Genomic DNA, 26,308 nt, shown 5'->3' with positions numbered 1-26,308 from the left:
TTCAGTGCACTGGAGGGGGGGGAGCTTAGAGTATATATGAATAGAGACGGCACCCAGAGGAAACCCTGAGGCGAAATGGACATAGTGGCCGGATTTGGTATTGCAGCGTGGACCCAAACACATGAACGCGCTGGTCCGTTGACTATCATTGTGCACGTTCACGACGGCAGCACGCTCGTGCGCGTCCGTGCACGTTCAACGGCAGCGCGTTCATGTGTTTGGGGCAAATCTATCCCAGAATGCACTCTGTTCCTACCCGGAAGGAGGAGTGAAATCGCCTCATGCGCTTTTGAGCAACTTAATGCAAGTGGATGGGAGGAGAACTCGGGTGCCATCTCTATTCATATATACTCTAAGGGGGGGGGGGGAGCTGCGTGGAGGTGTGACTTGTAGTCCAGGAAGGAAGTGAGACCACATTTTCACGACAGGTTTTTGGTCATGAACATGATGGTGTCATGACTAAAATATTATAAAAAACTACATATTGTGTGGTATGTGTGTTTCTTGTGTCCTAAACATCATTAAAATAAGATCTGGTCACAAAAAGGGGTGGCAGTTTATCCTGAAATGTTCATTCTACAGTGTTGTATAGTAGATATTTATTGTATAGTGTTGTCAGTAGCTTGCCCCACATTGGAGACTCCGGGTTATGAAGTCTGGAGACACAGAATACCGAATACATTACTGGAGCCTGAAGAGCCTGAATAATGCATGCGCAGAACAAAACAAACAGCGCACGCAAGCACGTGCACGCACGCATATAAACACACAAACATATAAACGTTCACTTAAAAGGCACATTTTCTGAGTGCACACATCCATACAGGAGATGTGTAGATGTGTGCAAGCGCACGCACGCACGCACGCACGCACGCACGCACGCACGCACGCACGCACGCACGCACGCACGCACGCACGCACGCACACGCAGACACACACACAGTCCCCGGTCGGATGTATGTAGCGCGTGGAAGGAACACATTCCCCTCCATCAGGCAGTTTAGAGAACAGGATTACTGCGCCTTCTGTCTAAGAGACAGAGAGTTTAACTGGGGATGACACAGGTGTGTGTGTGTGTGTGTGTGTGTGTGTGTGTGTGTGTGTGTGTGTGTGTGTGTGAGTGAGTGAGTGAGTGCGTGTGTACCTGGGAGCCCCCTGCGATGGGGATGACACAGGTGAGCAGGTTTCCGATCAGAGTCTCCAGAGGGACAGACAGCTTGTCCACATGGACGGTGTAGATGAGACCCAGACAGTTCTGTAGAGCACAGAGCAATGGATTAGACCCAGACAGTTCTGTAGAGCACAGAGCAATGGATTAGACTTAAGAGAGTTTTGTTTGTTTGTGCGTGCGTCCTACCCTGAAGACCTTGGTGTGGTCTATGGGGTGGTCTATCTACCCTGAACACCTCAGGGTGGTCCAGGGGGTGGTCAACCTACCCTGAACACCTCGGTGTGGTCTACGGGGTGGTCTACCTACGCTGAACACCTCGGTGTGGTCTACGGGGTGGTCTAACTACCCTGAACACCTCGGGGTGGTCTACGTACCCTGAACACCTCGGGGTGGTCTACGTACCCTGAACACCTTGGTGTGGTCTATGGGGTGGTCTACCTACCCTGAACACCTCGGTGTGGTCCAGACGTGACACCAGAACCAGACTCTTGGGGGCGTAGACCTGAGCCGGATGCAGCAGAGCTGGTCCTTCATCTTCATCTGCCTCACTGCTCTCCGCCTTCTGGAGCTGCAAAACACATCACATCAAACTTCATTCATAAAGAACATTTACAACACTCGACATTGGCCAAACCAAAGTGCTGTCCATGGTGAGAAAAGTAGTAGTAGTAGTTTATAGTAGTGTAGTTTTACCTGTGGGTTGTCCAGCCCCTCCCAGAAGGTGAAACAGGCACAGCAGTGCACTGTGGGTAGTGTAGTTTTACCTGTGGGTTGTCCAGCCCCTCCCAGAAGGTGAAACAGGCACAGTAGTGCACTGTGGGTAATGTAGTTTTACCTGTGGGTTGTCCAGCCCCTACCAGAAGGGGAAACAGGCACAGTAGTGCACTGTGGGTAATGTAGTTTTACCTGTGGGTTGTCCAGCCACTCCCAGAAGGTGAAACAGGCACAGCAGTGCACTGTGGGTAGTGTAGTTTTACCTGTGGGTTGTCCAGCCCCTCCCAGAAGGTGAAACAGGCACAGCAGTGCACTGTGGGTAGTGTAGTTTTACCTGTGGGTTGTCCAGCCATAACCTGGTTAGGCATAACCATGCAGAAGTAGTGCACTGTGGGTAATGTAGTTTTACCTGTGGGTTGTCCAGCCCCTCCCAGAAGGTGAAACAGGCACAGCAGTGCACTGTGGGTAGTGTAGTTTTACCTGTGGGTTGTCCAGCCCCTCCCAGAAGGTGAAACAGGCACAGTAGTGACGCTCTGAGTTGATGTCGGTCAGAACGGACACGAAGAACGAGGGAGGGAGTCGCTCTGGGACCAGCTGCCACCCGCTGGGCTGACAGAACTGTGGGAGAGAGAGGTAGGGTTAGACTGGGCTGAGAGAGAGAGAGAGAGAGAGAGAGAGAGAGAGAGAGAGAGAGAGAGAGAGAGAGAGAGAGAGAGGTAGGGTTAGACTGGGCTGAGAGAGAGAGAGAGAGAGAGAGAGAGAGAGAGGGGTAGGGTTAGACTGGGCTGAGAGAGAGAGAGAGAGAGAGAGGGGTAGGGTTAGACTGGGCTGAGAGAGAGAGAGAGAGAGAGAGAGAGAGAGAGAGAGAGAGAGAGAGAGAGAGGGGTAGGGTTAGACTGGGCTGAGAGAGAGAGAGAGAGAGAGAGAGAGAGAGAGAGAGAGAGCAAGGTAGGGTTAGACTGGGCTGAGATAGAGAGAGAGAGAGAGAGAGAGAGAGAGAGAGAGAGAGAGAGAGAGGAGAGATATGTAGGTTTAGACTGGGCTGAGAGAGAGAGAGAGGTAGGGTTAGACTGGTCTGAGAGAGAGAGAGAGAGAGAGAGAGAGAGAGAGAGAGAGAGAGAGAGAGAGAGAGGTAGTGTTAAGTAGTAAGAGCTGAGACCAGATGATTTGCAACAAATGTTCACGATTTTTCAAAAATAGCAGACCTGCAAGCTCATAGAGCGGCACTCGGTGCCGGGCTATGAGCTTGTAGATCTGCTATTTTTAAAAAGCCAGCATAACACAATGCTTAAAACACCAACAAGGGTTCTCGCCCAGAATGTGTTACGGTAACAAACTGTACTGTAAACTTTCCATCAGTTTAACATCAACCGCAGCTGATCAAAGCCAACAAATACATCATGTCCATGTGGTATATATTACAATAGAAACTATGATTCAAGACTACAGTACGTACACGTACAGTAACTGCCAAATAGTTGCACTTGTAAAACATTCTGAACAATAGCAAGCCGTGTCATTTATGAGTTATTTAAAGATAACACAAATCCATCTGTATATAGGCCTAGTCTCAATGGACAAATAAAAGGAAGAATGTAGGCCTAACCCTCAAATATTTACTCTTGGCACATGCGCACGCACACACGCACGCACGCACACACAGACAGGCGCACACACACACACAAACATGCACACGCACGCACAAAAAATATCCATCAATGCTGGCATATTGTTGACTCACTGAAAGTGAACAAAATGTGACCAAATGTCAATATTACGTTAATATTTGTATTATTTATGATTAGGGTTAATATTAAATATGAACAGTGAGTTGATGACCGTTACTACATCTACATCATCATTACTATAGGCCTGTTTCACCAAACTTGGATTAGGGATTAAACTGGGATTTAACAGATATCCTGGCTTAATATATACTGGATCAGCGATTAACCGGTTTCATGAAAGTTGGAGACAACTAAACATACTCTGTCCCCATGCCTTCGGCCTGGTGGAGACAACTAAACATACTCTCTCCCCATGCCTTCGGCCTGGTGGAGACAACTAAACATACTCTGTCCCCATGCCTTCGGCCTGGTGGAGACAACTAAACATACTCTCTCCCCATGCCTTCATGGTGGAGACAACTAAACATACTCTCTCCCCATGCCTTCGGCCTGGTGGTGACAACTAAACATACTCTCTCCCCATGCCTTCATGGTGGAGACAACTAAACATACTCTCTCCCCATGCCTTCGGCCTGGTGGAGACAACTAAACATACTCTCTCCCCATGCCTTCGGCCTGGTGGAGACAACTAAACATACTCTCTCCCCATGCCTTCGGCCTGGTGGAGACAACTAAACGTACTTTCTCCCCATGACTTCAGCGCCTCCTGGTGGAGACAATAATACTCACTAGCTCTATGCCTTGAGGGAAAGGGTTGTCCTCCCAGTCCTTCTCTGGAAACCTCTGGAGAATACGACCTTGACCCTCGCCTCCCCCTGCAGAGAGAGAGAGAGAGAGAGAGAGAGACAGAGACAGAGACAGAGACAGAGACAGAGAGAGAGAGAGAGAGAGAGAGAGACAGACAGAGAGATTGTTTAGATGGTTGTCATGGATACAGCAGATAGCTAAGGCAGTCAGAAGAATTATGGTGGATGAATTGGTATAATGCTCGTTTTCATTGGATGAAAATAAACATGATATTTCCCGCGATTAGTCGACTGTGCGCACACACACACGCACACGGATATATTAATAGATTTGCACCACATTTTCACGATTTTTCAAAAATATCTACAGTATCTAGTATCTACAAGCTATGAGCTTGTAGATCTGCTATTTTTCAATGGCTAAAGTATAACATCCTACTATAAATGTGCCACATCTCTGTCTGCATGTGTGCGTGCGTGCATGTGTGTGTAATGCACGTATCTCGAGAACCGTTTGCCCCATCGACTTCAAATTCGACACACGCGTTCCACACCTGCCAGTGGGCCTAATCAGCCTAAATCCCCTCACCTGTGCAATGTCCAGCCCCTCTGCCTCAGCCAATTGATTGCCATGGCAACCCCACACCTGACAAGTGATTACTTAACCAGTCCACTTTTCACAGACAGTCAGTTTGCCCTCTTCAGACACAGACAGATACAGAGATCTCCATGTGGGACGGACGGACGGACGGACGGACGGATGGAGACAGACAGACAGACAGACAGACAGACAGACAGACAGACAGACAGACAGATACAGAGATCTCCATGTGGGACACAGACAGACAGACAGATACAGAGATCTCCATGTGGGACACAGACAGACAGATACAGAGATCTCCATGTGGGACACAGACAGACAGATACAGAGATCTCCATGTGGGACACAGACAGACAGGCAGATACAGAGATCTCCATGTGGGACACAGACAGATACAGAGATCTCCATGTGGGACACAGACAGGCAGACAGACACAGAGATCTCCATGTGGGACACAGACAGACAGACAGACACAGAGATCTCCATGTGGGACACAGACAGACAGACAGATACAGAGATCTCCATGTGGGACACAGACAGATACAGAGATCTCCATGTGGGACACAGACAGATACAGAGATCTCCATGTGGGACACAAACAGATACAGATCTCTCCATGTGGGACACAGACAGATACAGAGATCTCCATGTGGGACACAGACAGATACAGAGATCTCCATGTGGGACACAGAGATCTCCATGTGGGACACAGACAGACAGAGATCTCCATGTGGGACACAGACAGATACAGAGATCTCCATGTGGGACGCGGACAGATACAGAGATCTCCATGTGGGACACAGACAGATACAGAGATCTCCATGTGGGACACAGACAGACAGACAGAGATCTCCATGTGGGACACAGACAGATACAGAGATCTCCATGTGGGACAGTTAAAACGGGTGCTATGACATGGTTGACAACGCGTACAGGTCTAGTATTGCTTAAAACACCAAAAGGGGTTCCCCGTCCTGAATGGATTAATACATATTTAACTAACTCGTACAGAGAAAACCTCTCTCGTGTGTGCCAGTGACGACTCTTCTCTCCCCTGTGCCAATGTTGGCACCTAGGCCCTAGGGTTGCCCAGCCCTGGTCTAATTTTATATTGTCATTATATTTAGTCTCAGTTTTAGTCATCATCTATAGCTTAGTTTCTATTTTGTTTTCGTCAGGGGAAAAAGGGTAGTAACATACGACGAATTAGACTGTTCCTCACCCAGGAGTCATCCCAGCTCCTAATCCAGACAACAGCCTTATCAAAACTTGACTATTGTAACTCCCTCCTTACTGGCCTACCGGCATGTGCACTTAAGCCCCTCCAACTGATCCAAAATGCCGCAGCTCGCTTGGTCTTCAACCAGCCAAAATTCTCACACGTCTCCCCCCTTCTCCGCTCCCTCCATTGGCTGCCGGTCGCTCGCTGCCCGCACAGAATACAAAACTCTGATGCTGGCATTCAAAGCAACCAAAGGCATGGCTCCCCCATATCTCACAAGTATGTGAGTGAGTGTGGAACTATAGTGGCCCTCTGGAGTGAGTGTGGAACTATAGTGGCCCTCTGGAGTGAGTGTGGAACTATAGTGGCCCTCTGGAGTGAGTGTGGAACTATAGTGGCCCTCTGGAGTGAGTGTGGACCTATAGTGGCCCTCTGGGGTGAGTGTGGAACTATAGTGGCCTTCTCCATCGTCGAAGTTGCCCAGCCCTGTTGGACATCATCCTTATACGGAGTACAAACACCATTTGTAAAATGAATGAATTAGAACAACTCATGACAACTGTATGCCACATCAGTCCCAGCCTCGGTACCCAGGCTTTTATTTACATTCGGCTCCTCCTGGCACAAGACTGGTGCTTCCCCCCCCCCCCAAATATATATGTATGTGTCCGACGACCCCAATCTGAAAATATTTTGTTCCAGAAGCAAAGATTTGAGTGAAAAAACATATATTCAAAGACTGCACCACATTTTCATGATTTTTCAAAAATAGCAGATCTACAAGCACCGAGTGCCGCGCTACGAGCTTGTAGCTATGTGCTATTTTTTCAATAGCTAAACTAAAGTATTGACATAATCCTTAAAACACCAAAAGGGGTTCCCGCCCAGAATGGGTTAAAGACATTCATCGTGTGAAGATATGCATTTGAAGTGATCAGACCTCCCCGTCCACAGTTCAGAAAGAGCCTTTTAACCCTTTTACTGCTGCCATTTATTGAGAAATTAGGACCTAATTCATGCCAGCATTTTTTTAATTTGAGCTCTTATTTTGAAAAGCCACATTTTGCCTCAACCGGAAGTGAGCTTATCCCTGCCAGCTTTACGTTGCCAAGACAACCTTTGTTTACATGATCGAAAAATGCCGGTACATTTTTGCACTCCACAACGTCGGCTCGTGCCGTCAAAGAAACGCTGTTTTGACCAAAAATGCCATCTGGGACAAGGAATAGGAGATACAGGCGATTGAAAGAAACGGATAGAATGGATTCTTATGGCGACGGTGAATTAATATGAACGATCCAGTGCAGTGCTAACAACAGTGCTAGCTAACCGGCTAACGTGAGTAGCATTATGGCTTGATCAATCATATGCACTAATAAAGGGCAATTGCCGAAGGGCTTCGGCAATGGCAGCAAGCGTTAATATCAAATTAATGCTTCAATTGCCGAAGGGCTTCGGCAATGGCAGGAAGACGGTTAACTCTGGCATCATTTATTGACCAACCCGATCGCAAAGAAATAGAAAGATATGTACGGATTACGGAATTGTTGCAATTCCATAATCCGTAGATACACGACTAGAAAACCCCCAAAGTCCGTACATGAGACACTGAAATCCTCCCCATATAGACAATGAAGGAATGACCACACACACACACACACACACACATAGTGTGTAGGACAGTATGCACACAATTACCACAGCATGATAGCCGATAGGGGGAACCGTTCTTAGCAGCCATGCTCTCTAGCATCACATGTTGCCAAACAGCTGAACTCTGATCATTGTTAAGCAAAACGGTCACAAAGCTTCTGCTTTTGCCCACTTCAATGCACTTCTGAGAGTACACAGGTGGAACGAATTAACGAGTGACAGCGAACGAGCAAACGACACTGTCGTCTTTAGCTGCCTGCCATGCGACAAAAAATATGGACAGTTCACAGTCGTGCAGGTGCTCACACATACTGTCCATAGGATATGGACAGTCGTACAGACTCTGAGACCTCAGTGTCAACCCCTGGAATAGCCTATACGTACGGGATTGCAATTCCGTACACATGTACTACAATGTTCTGTGAGTTCATGCTGATTCTCCACAGCACAGAGTGCGATGTTTCCACACAGACAGCAGGTTGAGTGTGTTATTCACACAGACTCAATGGAGACGCAAAGCAACCACTCATCCCAATATCACACAGACTCAATGGAGACGCAAAGCCTTTGTGCAAAGAGTTGCATCAGTACGTCTCCATGAAACATCCTGCATATTTGACCTTCTCTCTCTCTCTGTCTCTCTGTCTCTCTGTCTCTCTGTCTCTCTGTCTCTCTGTCTCTCTGTCTCTCTGTCTCTCTGTCTCTCTGTCTCTCTGTCTCTCTGTCTCTCTGTCTCTCTGTCTGTCTCTCTGTCTCTCTGTCTCTCTCTCTCTCTCTCTCTCTCTCTCTCTCTCTCTCTCTCTCTCTCTCTCTCTCTCTCTCTCTCTCTCTCTCTCTCTCTCTCTCTCTCTCTCTCTCTCTCTCTCTCTCTCTCTCTCTCTCTCTCTCTCTCTCTCTCTCTCTCTCTCTCTCTCTCTCTCTCTCTCTCTCTCTCTCTCTCTCTCTCTCTCTCTCTCTCTCTCTCTCTCTCCTAAAGCAGCCAACTGCACCACCTCTCCCTCTCTCAAACTGTCTGCTAAAGCAGCTAACTCCACCACCTCTCAAACTGTCTGCTAAAGCAGCTAACTCCACCACCTCTCCCTCTCTCAAACTGTCTGCTAAAGCAGCTAACTCCACCACCTCTCCCCCTCTCAAACTGTCTGCTAAAGCAGCTAACTCCACCACCTCTCCCCCTCTCAAACTGTCTGCTATAAAGCAGCTAACTCCACCACCTCTCCCCCTCTCAAACTGTCTGCTATAAAGCAGCTAACTCCACCACCCCTCTCAAACTGTCTGCTAAAGCAGCTAACTGCACCACCTCTCCCTCTCTCAAACTGTCTGCTAAAGCAGCTAACTCCACCACCTCTCAAACTGTCTGCTAAAGCAGCTAACTCCACCACCTCTCCCCCTCTCAAACTGTCTGCTAAAGCAGCTAACTCCACCACCTCTCCCCCTCTCAAACTGTCTGCTATAGCAGCTAACTCCACCACCTCTCCCCCTCTCAAACTGTCTGCTATAAAGCAGCTAACTCCACCACCTCTCCCCCTCTCAAACTGTCTGCTATACAGCAGCTAACTCCACCACCTCTCCCCCTCTCAAACTGTCTGCTAAAGCAAAACCTCTCCCCCTCTCATGGAAGTAATTGACAACATATCAAGTCAGGCTATGATCAGTGCACACACACACACACACAATGATATCATATTCAGCATGAACACCACACCCACTGACAAACAGTGGAGTGACCGTTGCACGCTCAGGCACACAGCTCGTTTTCTTTACAGAACGCACGCACGCACGCACGCACGCACGCACGCACGCACGCACGCACGCACGCACGCACGCACACACAGGGAGGGGTTGCATTGCGATATGGATGAGGGTGAGTCATCGTCTGTGATTAAAACCAGCCTCAGGTCAGATCAATCCTGTGGTCAGAGGTCAGATCTGACCCAGCCAATCACCCTCAGACAGACAGCTGAATGCACCAATAGCAGCGCATCACCCTCAGACAGAACGCTGAATGCACCAATAGCAGCGCATCACCCTCAGACATGACCGCTGAATGCACCAATAGCAGCGCATCACCCTCAGACAGAACGCTGAATGCACCAATAGCAGCGCATCACCCTCAGACATGACCGCTGAATGCACCAATAGCAGCGCATCACCCTCAGACAGACCGCTGAATGCACCAATAGCAGACAGTGTTGTTCACTGACGGAATGCCGATCCCGACTGACTTTGTTCATTATGTCTATATTAGAGATGCTCCGATCAGGTTTTTTGGGGCCGATCACCGATCACCGATCACTGGAAACAGTATAGGCCGATACCGATATTACCGATACCGATCACAGCGTCGTGAAATCCATATTTTTTTCCATTGTGTAGCATATATACTTACTGTATTTTCTACTGTACTCTTCTTACTAGGGCCGGGACTAATTGCGATTAATTAACTACAGAAAAATTAATGCATTAAAAAAATTAACGCATTTTAATCGCACTATTTTTTTCACCGCGGAACGTTGTCACTGGACAGTTTTCAGACGGACCTGCGCACCAAGTGTCCGTGTCCTCTTCAGACAATAACACCACCAGAAACCGCAGACGGTTCACCAGACTGGGGGAAGCCGCTGAGATCACTTTGCTTGTCCCCGTGGATTGGAAATAGGATTTAAAAGGCTATCTGATGGTAGCGTGGATTACAGCACAGTTGTGTGCAATTATTCAATAAAGAATTATTACCCCTATTACTACAAAAACAATGTTTTATTGCTTAAACTTATGTATTCACTATTCATTGATTCACTAGTATACCAAAATCCATTTGAAAAAATTGCTTTCTCACTGTTCTCGGGTCAAATAATGATATGCGATTAAAATGCGATTAATCTAGATTAATTAATCGCAAAGCCTCTGATTAATTAGATTAATTTTTTTAATCGAGTCCCAGCTCTATTTTTTTCGCATCGCTTTTTCGCCATCGCTTTTTTTTCGCCATCGCTTTTTTTTCACCATCGCTTTTTTCGCCATCGCTTTTTTTCGCATCGCTTTTTTCGCCATCGCTTTTTTTCGCCATCGCTTTTTTCGCCATCGCTTTTTTCGCCATCGCTTTTTTCGCCATTGTTTTTTTTGGCCATCGCTTTTTTCGCCATCGCTTTTTTTCGCATCGCTTTTTCGCCATCGCTTTTTTCGCCATCGCTTTTTTTTCGCCATCGCTTTTTTGGCCATCGCTTTTTTGGCCATCGCTTTTTTGGCCATCGCTTTTTTGGCCATCACTTTTTCGCCATCGCTTTTTTCGCCATCGCTTTTTTTCGCCATCGCTTTTTTGGCCATCGCTTTTTTGGCCATCGCTTTTTTCGCCATCGCTTTTTTCGCCATCGCTTTTTTCGCCATCGCTTTTTTGGCCATCGCTTTTTTTCGCCATCGCTTTTTTCGCCATCGCTTTTTTCGCCATCGCTTTTTTTCGCCATCGCTTTTTTTCGCCATCGCTTTTTTTTGCCATCGCTTTTTTGGCCATCGCTTTTTTGGCCATCGCTTTATTCGCCATCGCTTTTTTTCGCCATCGCTTTTTTGGCCATCACTTTTTCGCCATCGCTTTTTTCGCCATCGCTTTTTTTCGCCATCGCTTTTTTGGCCATCGCTTTTTTGGCCATCGCTTTTTTGGCCATCGCTTTTTTTGGCCATCGCTTTTTTGGCCATCGCTTTTTTGGCCATCGCTTTTTTGGCCATCGCTTTTTTGGCCATCGCTTTATTCGCCATCGCTTTTTTGGCCATCGCTTTTTTTGGCCATCGCTTTTTTGGCCATCGCTTTTTTGGCCATCGCTTTTTTGGCCATCGCTTTATTCGCCATCGCTTTTTTTCGCCATCGCTTTTTTCGCCATCGCTTTTTTGGCCATCGCTTTTTTCGCCATCGCTTTTTTCGCCATCGCTTTTTTTCGCCATCGCTTTTTTTCGCCATCGCTTTTTTCGCCATCGCTTTTTTCGCCATCGCTTTTTTCGCCATCGCTTTTTTCGCATCGCTTTTCGCCATCGCTTTTCGCCATCGCTTTTTTCGCATCGCTTTTCGCCATCGCTTTTTTCGCCATCGCTTTTTTCGCCATCGCTTTTTTCGCCATCGCTTTTTTCGCCATCGCTTTTTTTTGCCATCGCTTTTTTGGCCATCGCTTTTTTTTGCCATCGCTTTTTTCGCCATCGCTTCTTTTCGCCATCGCTTCTTTTCGCCATCGCTTTTTTCGCCATCGCTTTTTTGGCCATCGCTTTTTTGGCCATCGCTTTTTTCGCCATCGCTTTTTTTCGCATCGCTTTTTCGCCATCGCTTTTTTCGCCATCGCTTTTTTCGCCATCGCTTTTTTTCGCCATCGCTTTTTTCGCCATCGCTTTTTTGGCCATCGCTTTTTTGGCCATCGCTTTTTTGGCATCGCTTTTCGCCATCGCTTTTTTCGCCATCGCTTTTTTCGCCATCGCTTTTTTCGCCATCGCTTTTTTCGCCATCGCTTTTTTCGCCATCGCTTTTTTTTGCCATCGCTTTTTTGGCCATCGCTTTTTTGGCCATCGCTTTTTTTTGCCATCGCTTTTTTCGCCATCGCTTTTTTCGCCATCGCTTTTTTCGCCATCGCTTCTTTCGCCATCGCTTTTTTGGCCATCGCTTTTTTGGCCATCGCTTTTTTCGCCATCGCTTTTTTTCGCATCGCTTTTTCGCCATCGCTTTTTTCGCCATCGCTTTTTTCGCCATCGCTTTTTTTCGCCATCGCTTTTTTCGCCATCGCTTTTTTGGCCATCGCTTTTTTGGCCATCGCTTTTTTGGCCATCGCTTTTTCGCCATCGCTTTTTTTCGCCATCGCTTTTTTCGCCATCGCTTTTTTCGCCATCGCTTTTTTTTCGCCATCGCTTTTTTCGCCATCGCTTTTTTCGCCATCGCTTTTTTCGCCATCGCTTTTTTCGCCATCGCTTTTTTCGCCATCGCTTTTTTCGCCATCGCTTTTTTCGCCATCGCTTTTTTTCTTACACATCATTGACATTGTAAGTATAAAAATTTGGAGATGAGAAAGTTTTTTTGCAAGCTGAGGCAACGTGCAATATTTCACTCTAGACTCTCTTAGAGACAACTTGGAGGTTACAGAGTAAACTGTAGAGACTCAAAATGCAGTGGTTCCCAAAGTGGGGTCCGTGGACCCCCAGGGGTCCTTGAGGGTGTTCCAGGGGGTCCCCAGCTAAAAGGATAGTTTGGAACCAAATGGACCCATTTGGGTTAACACTTAACATTGATTTTACAATATAAATTGGGGTCTCAGAGATAGAAGTGGCATTAAATGGGGGTTCGTAGTCAAACTGGGGGTCCTTGAAATTAAACTGGTGGAGAAATTTGAGAATCACTGCTACAATCTTCTTATGGGGGTCCCTGGCATATCTTTTCAAATGGGGGTCCGTGGGCTGATCAGTGTCAATTTGGGGGGTGAAAAGGTTTTGGAACCACTGTCTTACAGAGACAACTTGGAGTAAACTGTAGCTTTCTTCTTTCATCAAATACAAAAATATAATAATAATAACATACCGTACATGTTCAGTGCACGGACACAGACAACTGAACATTTCACTGTACAGACTAAAATAAAAAGCAGGCTGCTAGTGTTAGCACTTGTATACTGTATAGGCTTGCTGATCGTTAGCTTAGTGCTTAGATTAGCGTGTAGCTACTGATTCAACCCACTGAACTTCATCTTCGCCTTTAATCTAATTCATTTTTTTATTGACAACGTGAACGAACCCCGACACCAGCGCTGCAAAAATAGACAGATCTACAAGCTCTCAACGCGTAGCGAACTGCGCTGCCTGTGTGGATCAGCAGCAGCATGGAGGCGGCACTCCCAGCCTCCAACGGCGCGGGGAGGCAAGACTTCTCCCGGGAGGAGGAGACTTGGGGGGCAGGCTACATGTTGCTGTGGCTAAAACACTGTCACCAGCCAGTGGTTGTGATGTTAGCTTCAAGCTAATAAGCCAAGCTAATAGCTTGGCTTGCATCCGCTTGTCCGTTCCAACTTCACTTCATCTCCACCTGTAACTTATGAGTGCAGTACTTTCATCCGACGGAGCATTGGTCCGAACGACAACCTACCTCCTCCCTCACCCTAACCCTAACCTCCCCCGGGGCAGACACCTAAACCTAACCGCAACCCTCTCCCGACCCGCAGCGCACCTCGGAGCATTGCTCCGTCGGATGATAGGATGCCTCCCGTAACTTATTTCTTATTTTTTCCCTGGCTGCGCAGCAAACAGACGGATCTACAAGCTCTCAACAGCGACCGGAGCTGCAAAAACAGGCGCCCCCTTAAAGGAGACTTGCCACTGTCCCACTGTCTGTTTTGATCGGGCATTTTGATCGGCAATTTTGATTTATTTTGAGAATCCGATCCGATCCGATACAGGCATGATCGGCCGATCATGATCGGTGGCCGATCGATCGGCGCATCTCTAGTCTATATTATGAATATGTATGTCATGGGTTTATTATCCCATTTAGGCCCGACAGCGAAATAAAAAAAAATGTCTAGATCATGACAGTTTTCTGAAATACCTCATGTTTCTATATCAGTGGTGCTCAATATTTCATGTCAAGGACCCCAAAAATTATGGTGTGTTTTATCGTTGTCAACTTTTATTAACCCATTTTGACATGAGATCAGATTAAAAAAATGTCTTCTACATCCTGACAGTTTTCTGAAAAAGCTATGTTTCAATGTCAGCCGTTCTTCGATTTTTCTAAAATAGCTAACACCAAAAGGGGTTCCCGCGCAAAATGGGTTAACTTGGCTGAATAGTTGGGAAAATAACCCTACTGGGGACTGGAATAGAGGGTGAACAGAGGCTCCGTCTGGCAACCCGCGGTCGCCCTAATGGGGACTGGAATAGAGGGTGAACAGAGGCTCCGTCTGGCAACCCGCGGTCGCCGTGGTGATCGTGTGTCGCGGGACAAAACACAAAAGCTCTTCAGCAAAACTCCACATCCTTCCTGCTCTGAGAGAGAGACAGAGAGACAGAGACAGAGAGGGAGACAGAGAGAGACAGAGACAGAGAGAGAGAGAAAGAGACAGAGAGAGAGAGACAGAGAGAGACAGAGACAGAGAGAGCGCTTTTTGGGCCATCGCTTTTTTTTGCCATCGCTTTTTCGCCATCGCTTTTTTTCGCCATCGCTTTTTTGGCCATCGCTTTTTTGGCCATCGCTTTTTTGGCCATCGCTTTTTTGGCCATCGCTTTTTTGGCCATCGCTTTATTCGCCATCGCTTTTTTTCGCCATCGCTTTTTTGGCCATCACTTTTTCGCCATCGCTTTTTTCGCCATCGCTTTTTTTCGCCATCGCTTTTTTGGCCATCGCTTTTTTGGCCATCGCTTTTTTGGCCATCGCTTTTTTGGCCATCGCTTTTTTTCGCCATCGCTTTTTTGGCCATCGCTTTTTTTGGCCATCGCTTTTTTGGCCATCGCTTTTTTGGCCATCGCTTTTTTGGCCATCGCTTTATTCGCCATCGCTTTTTTGGCCATCGCTTTTTTCGCCATCGCTTTTTTGGCCATCGCTTTTTTGGCCATCGCTTTTTTGGCCATCGCTTTTTTGGCCATCGCTTTTTTTGGCCATCGCTTTTTTGGCCATCGCTTTTTTGGCCATCGCTTTTTTGGCCATCGCTTTATTCGCCATCGCTTTTTTGGCCATCGCTTTTTTTGGCCATCGCTTTTTTGGCCATCGCTTTTTTGGCCATCGCTTTTTTGGCCATCACTTTATTCGCCATCGCTTTTTTTCGCCATCGCTTTTTTCGCCATCGCTTTTTTGGCCATCGCTTTTTTGGCCATCGCTTTTTTCGCCATCGCTTTTTTTCGCCATCGCTTTTTTTTGCCATCGCTTTTTTCGCCATCGCTTTTTTTCGCCATCGCTTTTTTTTGCCATCGCTTTTTTCGCCATCGCTTTTTTTTGCCATCGCTTTTTGGCCATCGCTTTTTTTGCCATCGCTTTTTTGGCCATCACTTTTTTCGCCATCGCTTTTTTTCGCATCGCTTTTTCGCCATCGCTTTTTTTCCGCCATCGCTTTTTTCGCCATCGCTTTTCGCCATCGCTTTTTTGGCCATCGCTTTTTTCGCATCGCTTTTCGCCATCGCTTTTCGCCATCGCTTTTTTCGCATCGCTTTTCGCCATCGCTTTTTTCGCCATCGCTTTTTTCGCCATCGCTTTTTTCGCCATCGCTTTTTTCGCCATCGCTTTTTTTTGCCATCGCTTTTTTCGCCATCGCTTTTTTCGCCATCGCTTTTTTTTGCCATCGCTTTTTTCGCCATCGCTTCTTTTCGCCATCGCTTCTTTTCGCCATCGCTTTTTTCGCCATCGCTTTTTTGGCCATCGCTTTTTTGGCCATCGCTTTTTTCGCCATCGCTTTTTTTCGCCATCGCTTTTTTTCGCATCGCTTTTTTCGCCATCGCTTTTTTCGCCATCGCTTTTTTTCGCCATCGCTTTTTTCGCCATCGCTTTTTTGGCATCGCTTTTCGCCATCGCTTTTTTCGCCATCGCTTTTTTCGCCATCGCTTTTTTCGCCATCGCTTTTTTCGCCATCGCTTTTTTGGCCATCGCTTTTTTCGCATCGCTTTTCGCCATCGCTTTTCGCCATCGCTTTTTTCGCCATCGCTTTTCGCCATCGCTTTTTTCGCCATCGCTTTTTTCGCCATCGCTTTTTTCGCCATCGCTTTTTTCGCCATCGCTTTTTTCGCCATCGCTTTTTTTGGCCATCGCTTTTTTGGCCATCGCTTTTTTGGCCATCGCTTTTTTTTGCCATCGCTTTTTTCGCCATCGCTTCTTTTCGCCATCGCTTCTTTTCGCCATCGCTTTTTTGGCCATCGCTTTTTTGGCCATCGCTTTTTTCGCCATCGCTTTTTTTCGCCATCGCTTTTTTTCGCATCGCTTTTTCGCCATCGCTTTTTTCGCCATCGCTTTTTTCGCCATCGCTTTTTTTCGCCATCGCTTTTTTCGCCATCGCTTTTTTGGCCATCGCTTTTTTGGCCATCGCTTTTTTGGCCATCGCTTTTTCGCCATCGCTTTTTTTCGCCATCGCTTTTTTCGCCATCGCTTTTTTCGCCATCGCTTTTTTCGCCATCGCTTTTTTCGCCATCGCTTTTTTCGCCATCGCTTTTTTTTCGCCATCGCTTTTTTTGCCATCGCTTTTTTCCGCCATCGCTTTTTTCGCCATCGCTTTTTTCGCCATCGCTTTTTTCGCCATCGCTTTTTTTCGCCATCGCTTTTTTCGCCATCGCTTTTTTCGCCATCGCTTTTTTTCTTACACATCATTGACATTGTAAGTATAAAAATTTGGAGATGAGAAAGTTTTTTTGCAAGCTGAGGCAACGTGCAATATTTCACTCTAGACTCTCTTAGAGACAACTTGGAGGTTACAGAGTAAACTGTAGAGACTCAAAATGCAGTGGTTCCCAAAGTGGGGTCCGTGGACCCCCAGGGGTCCTTGAGGGAGTTCCAGGGGGTCCCCAGCTAAAAGGATAGTTTGGAACCAAATGGACCCATTTGGGTTAACACTTAACATTGATTTTACAATATAAATTGGGGTCTCAGAGATAGAAGTGGCATTAAATGGGGGTTCGTAGTCAAACTGGGGGTCCTTGAAATTAAACTGGTGGAGAAATTTGAGAATCACTGCTACAATCTTCTTATGGGGGTCCCTGGCATATCTTTTCAAATGGGGGTCCGTGGGCTGATCAGTGTCAATTTGGGGGGTGAAAAGGTTTTGGAACCACTGTCTTACAGAGACAACTTGGAGTAAACTGTAGCTTTCTTCTTTCATCAAATACAAAAATATAATAATAATAACATACCGTACATGTTCAGTGCACGGACACAGACAACTGAACATTTCACTGTACAGACTAAAATAAAAAGCAGGCTGCTAGTGTTAGCACTTGTATACTGTATAGGCTTGCTGATCGTTAGCTTAGTGCTTAGATTAGCGTGTAGCTACTGATTCAACCCACTGAACTTCATCTTCGCCTTTAATCTAATTCATTTTTTTATTGACAACGTGAACGAACCCCGACACCAGCGCTGCAAAAATAGACAGATCTACAAGCTCTCAACGCGTAGCGAACTGCGCTGCCTGTGTGGATCAGCAGCAGCATGGAGGCGGCACTCCCAGCCTCCAACGGCGCGGGGAGGCAAGACTTCTCCCGGGAGGAGGAGACTTGGGGGGCAGGCTACATGTTGCTGTGGCTAAAACACTGTCACCAGCCAGTGGTTGTGATGTTAGCTTCAAGCTAATAAGCCAAGCTAATAGCTTGGCTTGCATCCGCTTGTCCGTTCCAACTTCACTTCATCTCCACCTGTAACTTATGAGTGCAGTACTTTCATCCGACGGAGCATTGGTCCGAACGACAACCTACCTCCTCCCTCACCCTAACCCTAACCTCCCCCGGGGCAGACACCTAAACCTAACCGCAACCCTCTCCCGACCCGCAGCGCACCTCGGAGCATTGCTCCGTCGGATGATAGGATGCCTCCCGTAACTTATTTCTTATTTTTTCCCTGGCTGCGCAGCAAACAGACGGATCTACAAGCTCTCAACAGCGACCGGAGCTGCAAAAACAGGCGCCCCCTTAAAGGAGACTTGCCACTGTCCCACTGTCTGTTTTGATCGGGCATTTTGATCGGCAATTTTGATTTATTTTGAGAATCCGATCCGATCCGATACAGGCATGATCGGCCGATCATGATCGGTGGCCGATCGATCGGCGCATCTCTAGTCTATATTATGAATATGTATGTCATGGGTTTATTATCCCATTTAGGCCCGACAGCGAAAAAAAAAAAAATGTCTAGATCATGACAGTTTTCTGAAATACCTCATGTTTCTATATCAGTGGTGCTCAATATTTCATGTCAAGGACCCCAAAAATTATGGTGTGTTTTATCGTTGTCAACTTTTATTAACCCATTTTGACATGAGATCAGATTAAAAAAATGTCTTCTACATCCTGACAGTTTTCTGAAAAAGCTATGTTTCAATGTCAGCCGTTCTTCGATTTTTCTAAAATAGCTAACACCAAAAGGGGTTCCCGCGCAAAATGGGTTAACTTGGCTGAATAGTTGGGAAAATAACCCTACTGGGGACTGGAATAGAGGGTGAACAGAGGCTCCGTCTGGCAACCCGCGGTCGCCCTAATGGGGACTGGAATAGAGGGTGAACAGAGGCTCCGTCTGGCAACCCGCGGTCGCCGTGGTGATCGTGTGTCGCGGGACAAAACACAAAAGCTCTTCAGCAAAACTCCACATCCTTCCTGCTCTGAGAGAGAGACAGAGAGACAGAGACAGAGAGGGAGACAGAGAGAGACAGAGACAGAGAGAGAGAGAAAGAGACAGAGAGAGAGAGACAGAGAGAGACAGAGACAGAGAGAGCGCTCCGAAGCAGTCAGGTCCTCGCTTCTTGTTTACTAAAACTACAACATGACGCAGTGGTGAGAGACTCACCGTTCACCCAAAAACATCTCTGTTTTTACTAAAACTACAACATGAGGTCACTGAGCCGCGGTGGTAAGAGACTCACAGCTCACCCCAAACAAATCTCTGTTTTTACTAAAACTACAACATGACGTCACTGAGCCGCGGTGGTAAGAGACTCACCGCTCACCCCAAACAAATCTCTGTTTTTACTAAAACTACAACATGTAGGGAAGCCCTGAGCTCACTGGGGCTGTCTGTCATACTGTGTAATAGTTGTGACAGTCGTAGTCATAGCATTACTAGTACCGTGGAGGTGAAAAAGCTCAATGTGTGAACCGCAGTAGAGCGAGAATACAGCTTTCTCTACAATAGATTTAGTTTAGTCAATCAGTGTAGCCACTGATTGACATTCAGAACGGGAACCCCTTTTGCCGTTTTAAGCATTGTGTTATACTTTAGCTATTGAAAAATAGCAGATCTACAAGCACTACGAGCTTTTAGATCTGCAATTTTTGAGAAATCGTGAAAATGTGGTGCATTCTTTGAATATATATTCTTTCAACGTTTTTTTTAACTCAAATCTTTGAATATATATTCTTTCAGAGCGAACGTTTCAAATCTTTGCTTCAGGGAGGTCCCTTTGGAACAACATGTTTTCAGATGGGGGTCCGCGGCCAAATACATATATTTTTTGGGGTACTTGACATGAAAGGTCAATGCAACTCCTTGCAACACAACAGTTTTAAGGACATGTCACACCAATGCAACCCGTTAAAAAACTAGACTAAAATGTTAGGAAGGGACTAGTGGACAAGAGGTCCACCATAAGTCACTTTACAATTAGTTGCATGCTGAAAATAGCCGATCTACAAGCTCACAACGCCTCGCAACGGCCATTACGACGCCCTCAAGGTCCGCCAAAATACATTTTGTTCGACAAAATCAACTGTAGATTTAGTCGACTAAAGTCTTATGATTGCAACCAATGCAACTCCTCGCAACAAAACGGTTTTAAGAACATTTGCAACAAAACAGCTTTAAGGACAGACATTTCCTTAAAACGGTTTTGTTGCAAGAGGACATCACACCAATGCAACAGTTTCAAGGACATGTCACAACAATGCAACAGTTTCAAGGACATGTCACAACAATGCAACAGTTTTAAGGACATGTCACAACAATGCAACAGTTTTAAGGACATGTCACAACAATGCAACAGTTTTAAGGACATGTCACACCAATGCAACAGTTTCAAGGACATGTCACAACAATGCAACAGTTTCAAGGACATGTCACAACAATGCAACAGTTTTAAGGACATGTCACAACAATGCAACAGTTTTAAGGACATGTCACAACAATGCAACAGTTTTAAGGACATGTCACAACAATGCAACAGTTTTAAGGACATGTCACAACAATGCAACAGTTTTAAGGACATGTCACAACAATGCAACTCCTCGCAAAACAAAAACATTTCTACCAGCGGACCGCTCTGGGGAGGTTGTTGTGGAACTTTTCCCATGTCCCGCTCTCCGCCGCACGGAGCCCTCTCAACGAGGGGATCGGCGAGAGGACGGACAGACTGACTGACTCCTGGTAAAACGTTGCCAGAGGTGCACCAGCGCTCTGTCTCAGAGATTCATGGCACCAGCGCTCTGTCTCAGAGAGTCATGGCACCAGCGCTCTGTCTCAGAGAGTCATGGCACCAGCGCTCTGTCTCAGAGAGTCATGACACCAGCGCTCTGTCTCAGAGAGTCATGACACCAGCGCTCTGTCTCAGAGAGTCATGGCACCAGCGCTCTGTCTCAGAGATTCATGGCACCAGCGCTCTGTCTCAGAGAGTCATGGCACCAGCACTCTGTCTCAGAGAGTCATGGCACCAGCGCTCTGTCTCAGAGAGTCATGGCACCAGCGCTCTGTCTCAGAGAGTCATGGCACCAGCGCTCTGTCTCAGAGAGTCATGACACCAGCGCTCTGTCTCAGAGAGTCATGACACCAGCGCTCTGTCTCAGAGAGTCATGGCACCAGCGCTCTGTCTCAGAGATTCATGGCACCAGCGCTCTGTCTCAGAGAGTCATGGCACCAGCACTCTGTCTCAGAGAGTCATGGCACCAGCGCTCTGTCTCAGAGATTCATGGCACCAGCGCTCTGTCTCAGAGAGTCATGGCACCAGCGCTCTGTCTCAGAGAGTCATGGCACCAGCGCTCTGTCTCAGAGAGTCATGGCACCAGCGCTCTGTCTCAGAGAGTCATGGCACCAGCGCTCTGTCTCAGAGAGTCATGGCACCAGCGCTCTGTCTCAGAGAGTCATGGCACCAGCGCTCTGTCTCAGAGAGTCATGGCACCAGCGCTCTGTCTCAGAGAGTCATGGCGCCTGACGTTGTTGCACATAGATAGAGGTATAAAGGCACAGAGCCAGCTGCCATGTTTCTGTACCAGCGATGATAGCATATAAAATGCAGCAACAGCGTCAGACATGAAGAAGATGCACTGCTTGTGACAACAAGCAACTCCTGGCACTATAGTCTTCAGAAAGGCGGAGGAGAAGCTTGGGGCTGTAGTGTCCGCAGGATCACACTGCTGCATACACACACAGGGCATTAAGCAACTAGTCCACCTTGTTGGTACTAGAGCTGCCCACGAATATTCTATATCCGAATATATTTTCGAATCAAAAAAAATAATGAATAACCGAATATATAAAATGAAGGTTTGAATTAAAAATAATAATATTTTTTTTATTTTTTTTATTATTATTATTAGACAGAGAGAGACAGAGACAGAGAGAGCGCTCAGAAGCAGTCAGGTCCTCGCTTCTTGTTTACTAAAACTACAACATGACGCAGTGGTGAGAGACTCACCGTTCACCCAAAAACATCTCTGTTTTTACTAAAACTACAACATGAGGTCACTGAGCCGCCGTTTTAAGCATTATGTTATACTTTAGCTATTGAAAAATAGCAGATCTACAAGCACTACGAGCTTTTAGATCTGCAATTTTTGAGAAATCCAGTCCACCATAAGTCACTTTACAATTAGTTGCATGCTGAAAATAGACGATCTACAAGCTCACAACGCCTCGCAACGGCCATTACGACGCCATCAAGGTCCGCCAAAATACATTTTGTTCGACAAAATCAACTGTAGATTTAGTCGACTAAAATCTTATGATATTTAGTCGACAACACCAATGCAACTCCTCGCAACAAAACGGTTTTAAGAACATTTGCAACAAAACAGCTTTAAGGACAGACATTTCCTTACAACGGTTTTGTTGCAAGAGGACATCACACCAATGCAACAGTTTCAAGGACATGTCACAACAATGCAACAGTTTTAAGGACATGTCACAACAATGCAACAGTTTTAAGGACATGTCACACCAATGCAACAGTTTTAAGGACATGTCACACCAATGCAACTCCTCGCAAAACAAAAACATTTCTACCAGCGGACCGCTCTGGGGAGGTTGTTGTGGAACTTTTCCCATGTCCCGCTCTCCGCCGTACGGAGCCCTCTCAACGAGGGGATCGGCGAGAGGACGGACAGACTGACTGACTCCTGGTAAAACGTTGCCAGAGGTGCACCAGCGCTCTGTCTCAGAGATTCATGGCGCCAGCGCTCTGTCTCAGAGAGTCATGGCACCAGCGCTCTGTCTCAGAGAGTCATGGCACCAGCGCTCTGTCTCAGAGAATCATGGCGCCTGACGTTGTTGCACATAGATAGAGGTATAAAGGCACAGAGCCAGCTGCCATGTTTCTGTACCAGCGATGATAGCATATAAAATGCAGCAACAGCGTCAGACATGAAGAAGATGCACTGCTTGTGACAACAAGCAACTCCTGGCACTAGTCTTCAGAAAGGCGGAGCAGAAGCTTGGGGCTGTCCGCAGGATCACACTGCTGCATACACACACAGGGCATTAAGCAACTAGTCCACCTTGTTGGTACTAGAGCTGCCCACGAATATTATATATCCGAATATATTTTCGAATCAAAAAAAATAATGAATAACCGAATATATAAAATTAAGGTTTGAATTAAAAATAATAATAATAAATATTTTTTATTTATTATTATTATTAGTTTTCGCGAGACGGTGCCATGGGTAAGCGACGCCGTTGTGACTTGTGAGCTTGTAGATTAGTTATATTTGCCACACGACATGCCGACACCGGCATACATTAAAGAATAAATCAGCTCTGCCTCGTACTCTTCCTAGCAGCGCAGCCTGCGTAGTGAGCACAGGGCGGGCGGGGCCGCGGGAGCCTTTTACGTTCTTTGCGCAGTGAGTATACGCTGCTCAGAATGGTGAAATCTTCCGTCAACAGCGTATCTAGTGATCAGAAACTGGGTCGGTGTTGTTTCGGACAGACGGGAGAATCATGAAGCGACTTTATCCTTCAGGAAATTATAAGAAGATAAATAAAATGCGTAAGGATGAAATGTAGTGCCGGGTCCGGCAGCAGCAGCAATGCAGTGTTCCGTTCTGTGAATTAATACTGCCTCCGTGCCTCGTTTTGATAAGGCTGTGTGGTAGGATTGCTCATTTAAGGAAAAAAATGTTTTACTGGAGAAGGGAGAATGCATGCGTTGTGTTCCAACTCGCTTTTCAGCAGCACCAATGCGCGGAGAGAGAGTTGCGCCAGCAATGCAATCTTAAATGTTATGTCTCAGGTTGTATTGGTGTAAATATAATTATTAATAAATCCGAATGGCTCGAATTGAAATCCGAAATCCGAATGGGTCGAATTGCTCGAATCCACGTGGGTTTTTTAAACGAATATCCGAATCCAATTTTTGGACAATTACGGCAGCACTAGTTGGTACTAGTTGACTATAGTTGATAAGGAAAAAAAAAAAACGTTTGTTTTTTTTATTTTGTAGGCCTCAAGATCAGGTAGATTATAGTTATAGTCACCAATGTACAAATATTTATTTCCATTTTTGTTTTACATAGGTAGTTAAACTTCAGCCGACTAGTAAACTAGGCAACTAGTCAACTAGTAAAAATGACTAAAAGTGAACGCCCTAGTGCGCACACACTCACATAAACTCAAGGGGGGTCTAAAATGGGACGTTTGCTGTACACATCATTAATCCCAGTCCCACTGTGTCGTCCAGTTACAAATAATTAACCCGATTGATTCTCTGTACATTCATCACCTTCCAAAAAGGTCACAGGGTTTTATCACCATGGTGACAGAGGTGTCTGTTTCATGGAGAACGGAGCCATAGTGGAAGACAGAGTTGCGTCACTGAGGGGTCGGAAAACTGAGTTAGGTCATTCTGGTCACCCTGAGCCCAGGGCCCTGAGTCCAGAGCCCTGGACCTGAGTCCAGAGCCCTGAGTCCAGGGAATTCTCCAAATTCCAGGGAAGACCACATCAAACATGGAACAACATATTTTCAGATGGTGGTCGGAGGCCAATTACATAGAATTCTGGGAGTCCTTGACATGAAATAGTGTGAGAACCACTGACATAGAAACATTAGGATTTTTTAGAAAACTGTCATGATTTAGAAAACATTTGTAGAATCTGGTCTCAGGTCTAAGCGACCGGGGTCTATGAAATAGTGTGTGTGTGTGTGTGGGGGGGGGGGTCCCTGGCACAAAACATATTACGGATGGGACAAATACATGGGGGTCCTTGACATGAGAATGTTTGAGTCGAAATAACCGTTTTAAACAACATTTAGGAAACAAGCCTTTAAGCAACTAAAACTACACTTTAGAAACAAGACCCCCCAACAACCCGCAACCACCAATATTTACAAGGAACTTCACAGAATAAGAAGCCCAAAGTCGCTTATAATAAGCAGACATGGCAACGCTGCCACTGAACTATACTACTGTGCGACAACGAGCGTCAACAACGCACGCGCGCGTGTGACTGTGTGTGACTGTGTGAGTGTGTGTGGTCTGTCCTCCGTATCTGTGCAGTAGGAATGAGGGCAGGGGGGGGGCAGAGGGGGGGTCATCGTCTGCCTCATGAATAACAAGCATTCATTAATATACACACACACACACAGGCCGTCTGTGGGTTCATTGTATGGCCCTTGTCGGGCGTTGCCATGTTGTCCAAGGAGTCAGAAAAAAAGGCATTTGTAGAAGTTGAATTAAAATGCAGCGCGAGTGGAGTGGAGTCCTCGGCTAGACTTAGACACTCAGTGCGCAGCGAGCCATTCATTCAGTCATTCATTTATTCGACTAGCCAGTACGCAGCGAGCCACATGTCATTCATTCATCAATTCATTCATTCAGTCATAGACACCCACAGGCAGAACATGCAGGCATTTTAACCAGAGCATCCTATAGTCTGGATGTACAGTATAGCGTAAACACGGTAAACAGCTCCCAGTGGGGCCTCAGAGCGCCACGGTTGTAATGTTTTCACACACACCTCACCCAGTTGTACTGTTTTCACACACATCCAGACGTTGCATGAACTCGAACATTATACATTTCTTTAAATATTAGCCCACATACGAGCCTGGGTTGAGACTGAAAGGCCCACATATTAGCCCTCAGGGCTGGGTTGAGAGGCCCACATATTAGCCCTCAGGGCTGGGTTGAGAGGCCCACATATTAGCCCTCAGGGCTGGGTTGGGAGGCCCACATATTAGCCCTCAGGGCTGGGTTGAGAGGCCCACATATTAGCCCTCAGATCTGGGTTGAAACTAAGGCCCACATATTAGGCTCTAGAGGCCTGTCACAATGACTACATCATCATCTGATCGCAAATATATTGAAGATAATCGCAATTATATTTTTTGCACAATCGTCAATGGTTTCCATGTTGAGAAATGTCCATGCATTTTCATAACATAATATAGCAAAATAGCAGATCTACAAGCTTGGTACGCTATTCTGTATAAATAAAAAATGTTCATGCATCAGTGATTTCTTTGTATATTTTAATGGTCAACTTAAATTTGTAATCGTGACAGCCCTACCATCTGAATGACAAAACGGAGACTAGTGCGCATGCACACACACACACACATACAAACACACAGGCGCGGTCAGCCGCTCACACAGACACATCACACAC

The 26,308-nt window shown here is 46.4% G+C and overlaps 1 protein-coding gene across 3 annotated transcripts in view; it reads right to left on the bottom strand.

The window, feature by feature from the left end:
• The window catches only part of sbf1 (SET binding factor 1), an 88,067-nt gene that overhangs the window by 49,453 nt on the left and 12,306 nt on the right, over nt 1-26,308 (bottom strand). For all 3 annotated transcript variants that reach the window (XM_083757546.1, XM_083757547.1, XM_083757548.1), the window contains exons 2-5: nt 4,303-4,388; nt 2,366-2,503; nt 1,614-1,739; nt 1,145-1,255 (exon numbers count right to left, since the gene is read on the bottom strand). In XM_083757546.1, coding sequence (XP_083613672.1) covers nt 1,145-1,255; nt 1,614-1,739; nt 2,366-2,503; nt 4,303-4,388 — 461 coding nt within the window. The remainder of the gene's footprint in view (nt 1-1,144; nt 1,256-1,613; nt 1,740-2,365; nt 2,504-4,302; nt 4,389-26,308) is intronic.

This window comes from Protomyctophum parallelum, assembly GCF_964188405.1.
Source record: "Protomyctophum parallelum genome assembly, chromosome: 22".
Classification (NCBI taxonomy): domain Eukaryota; kingdom Metazoa; phylum Chordata; class Actinopteri; order Myctophiformes; family Myctophidae; genus Protomyctophum; species Protomyctophum parallelum.
This window is presented reverse-complemented; position numbering and strand designations above follow the sequence as displayed.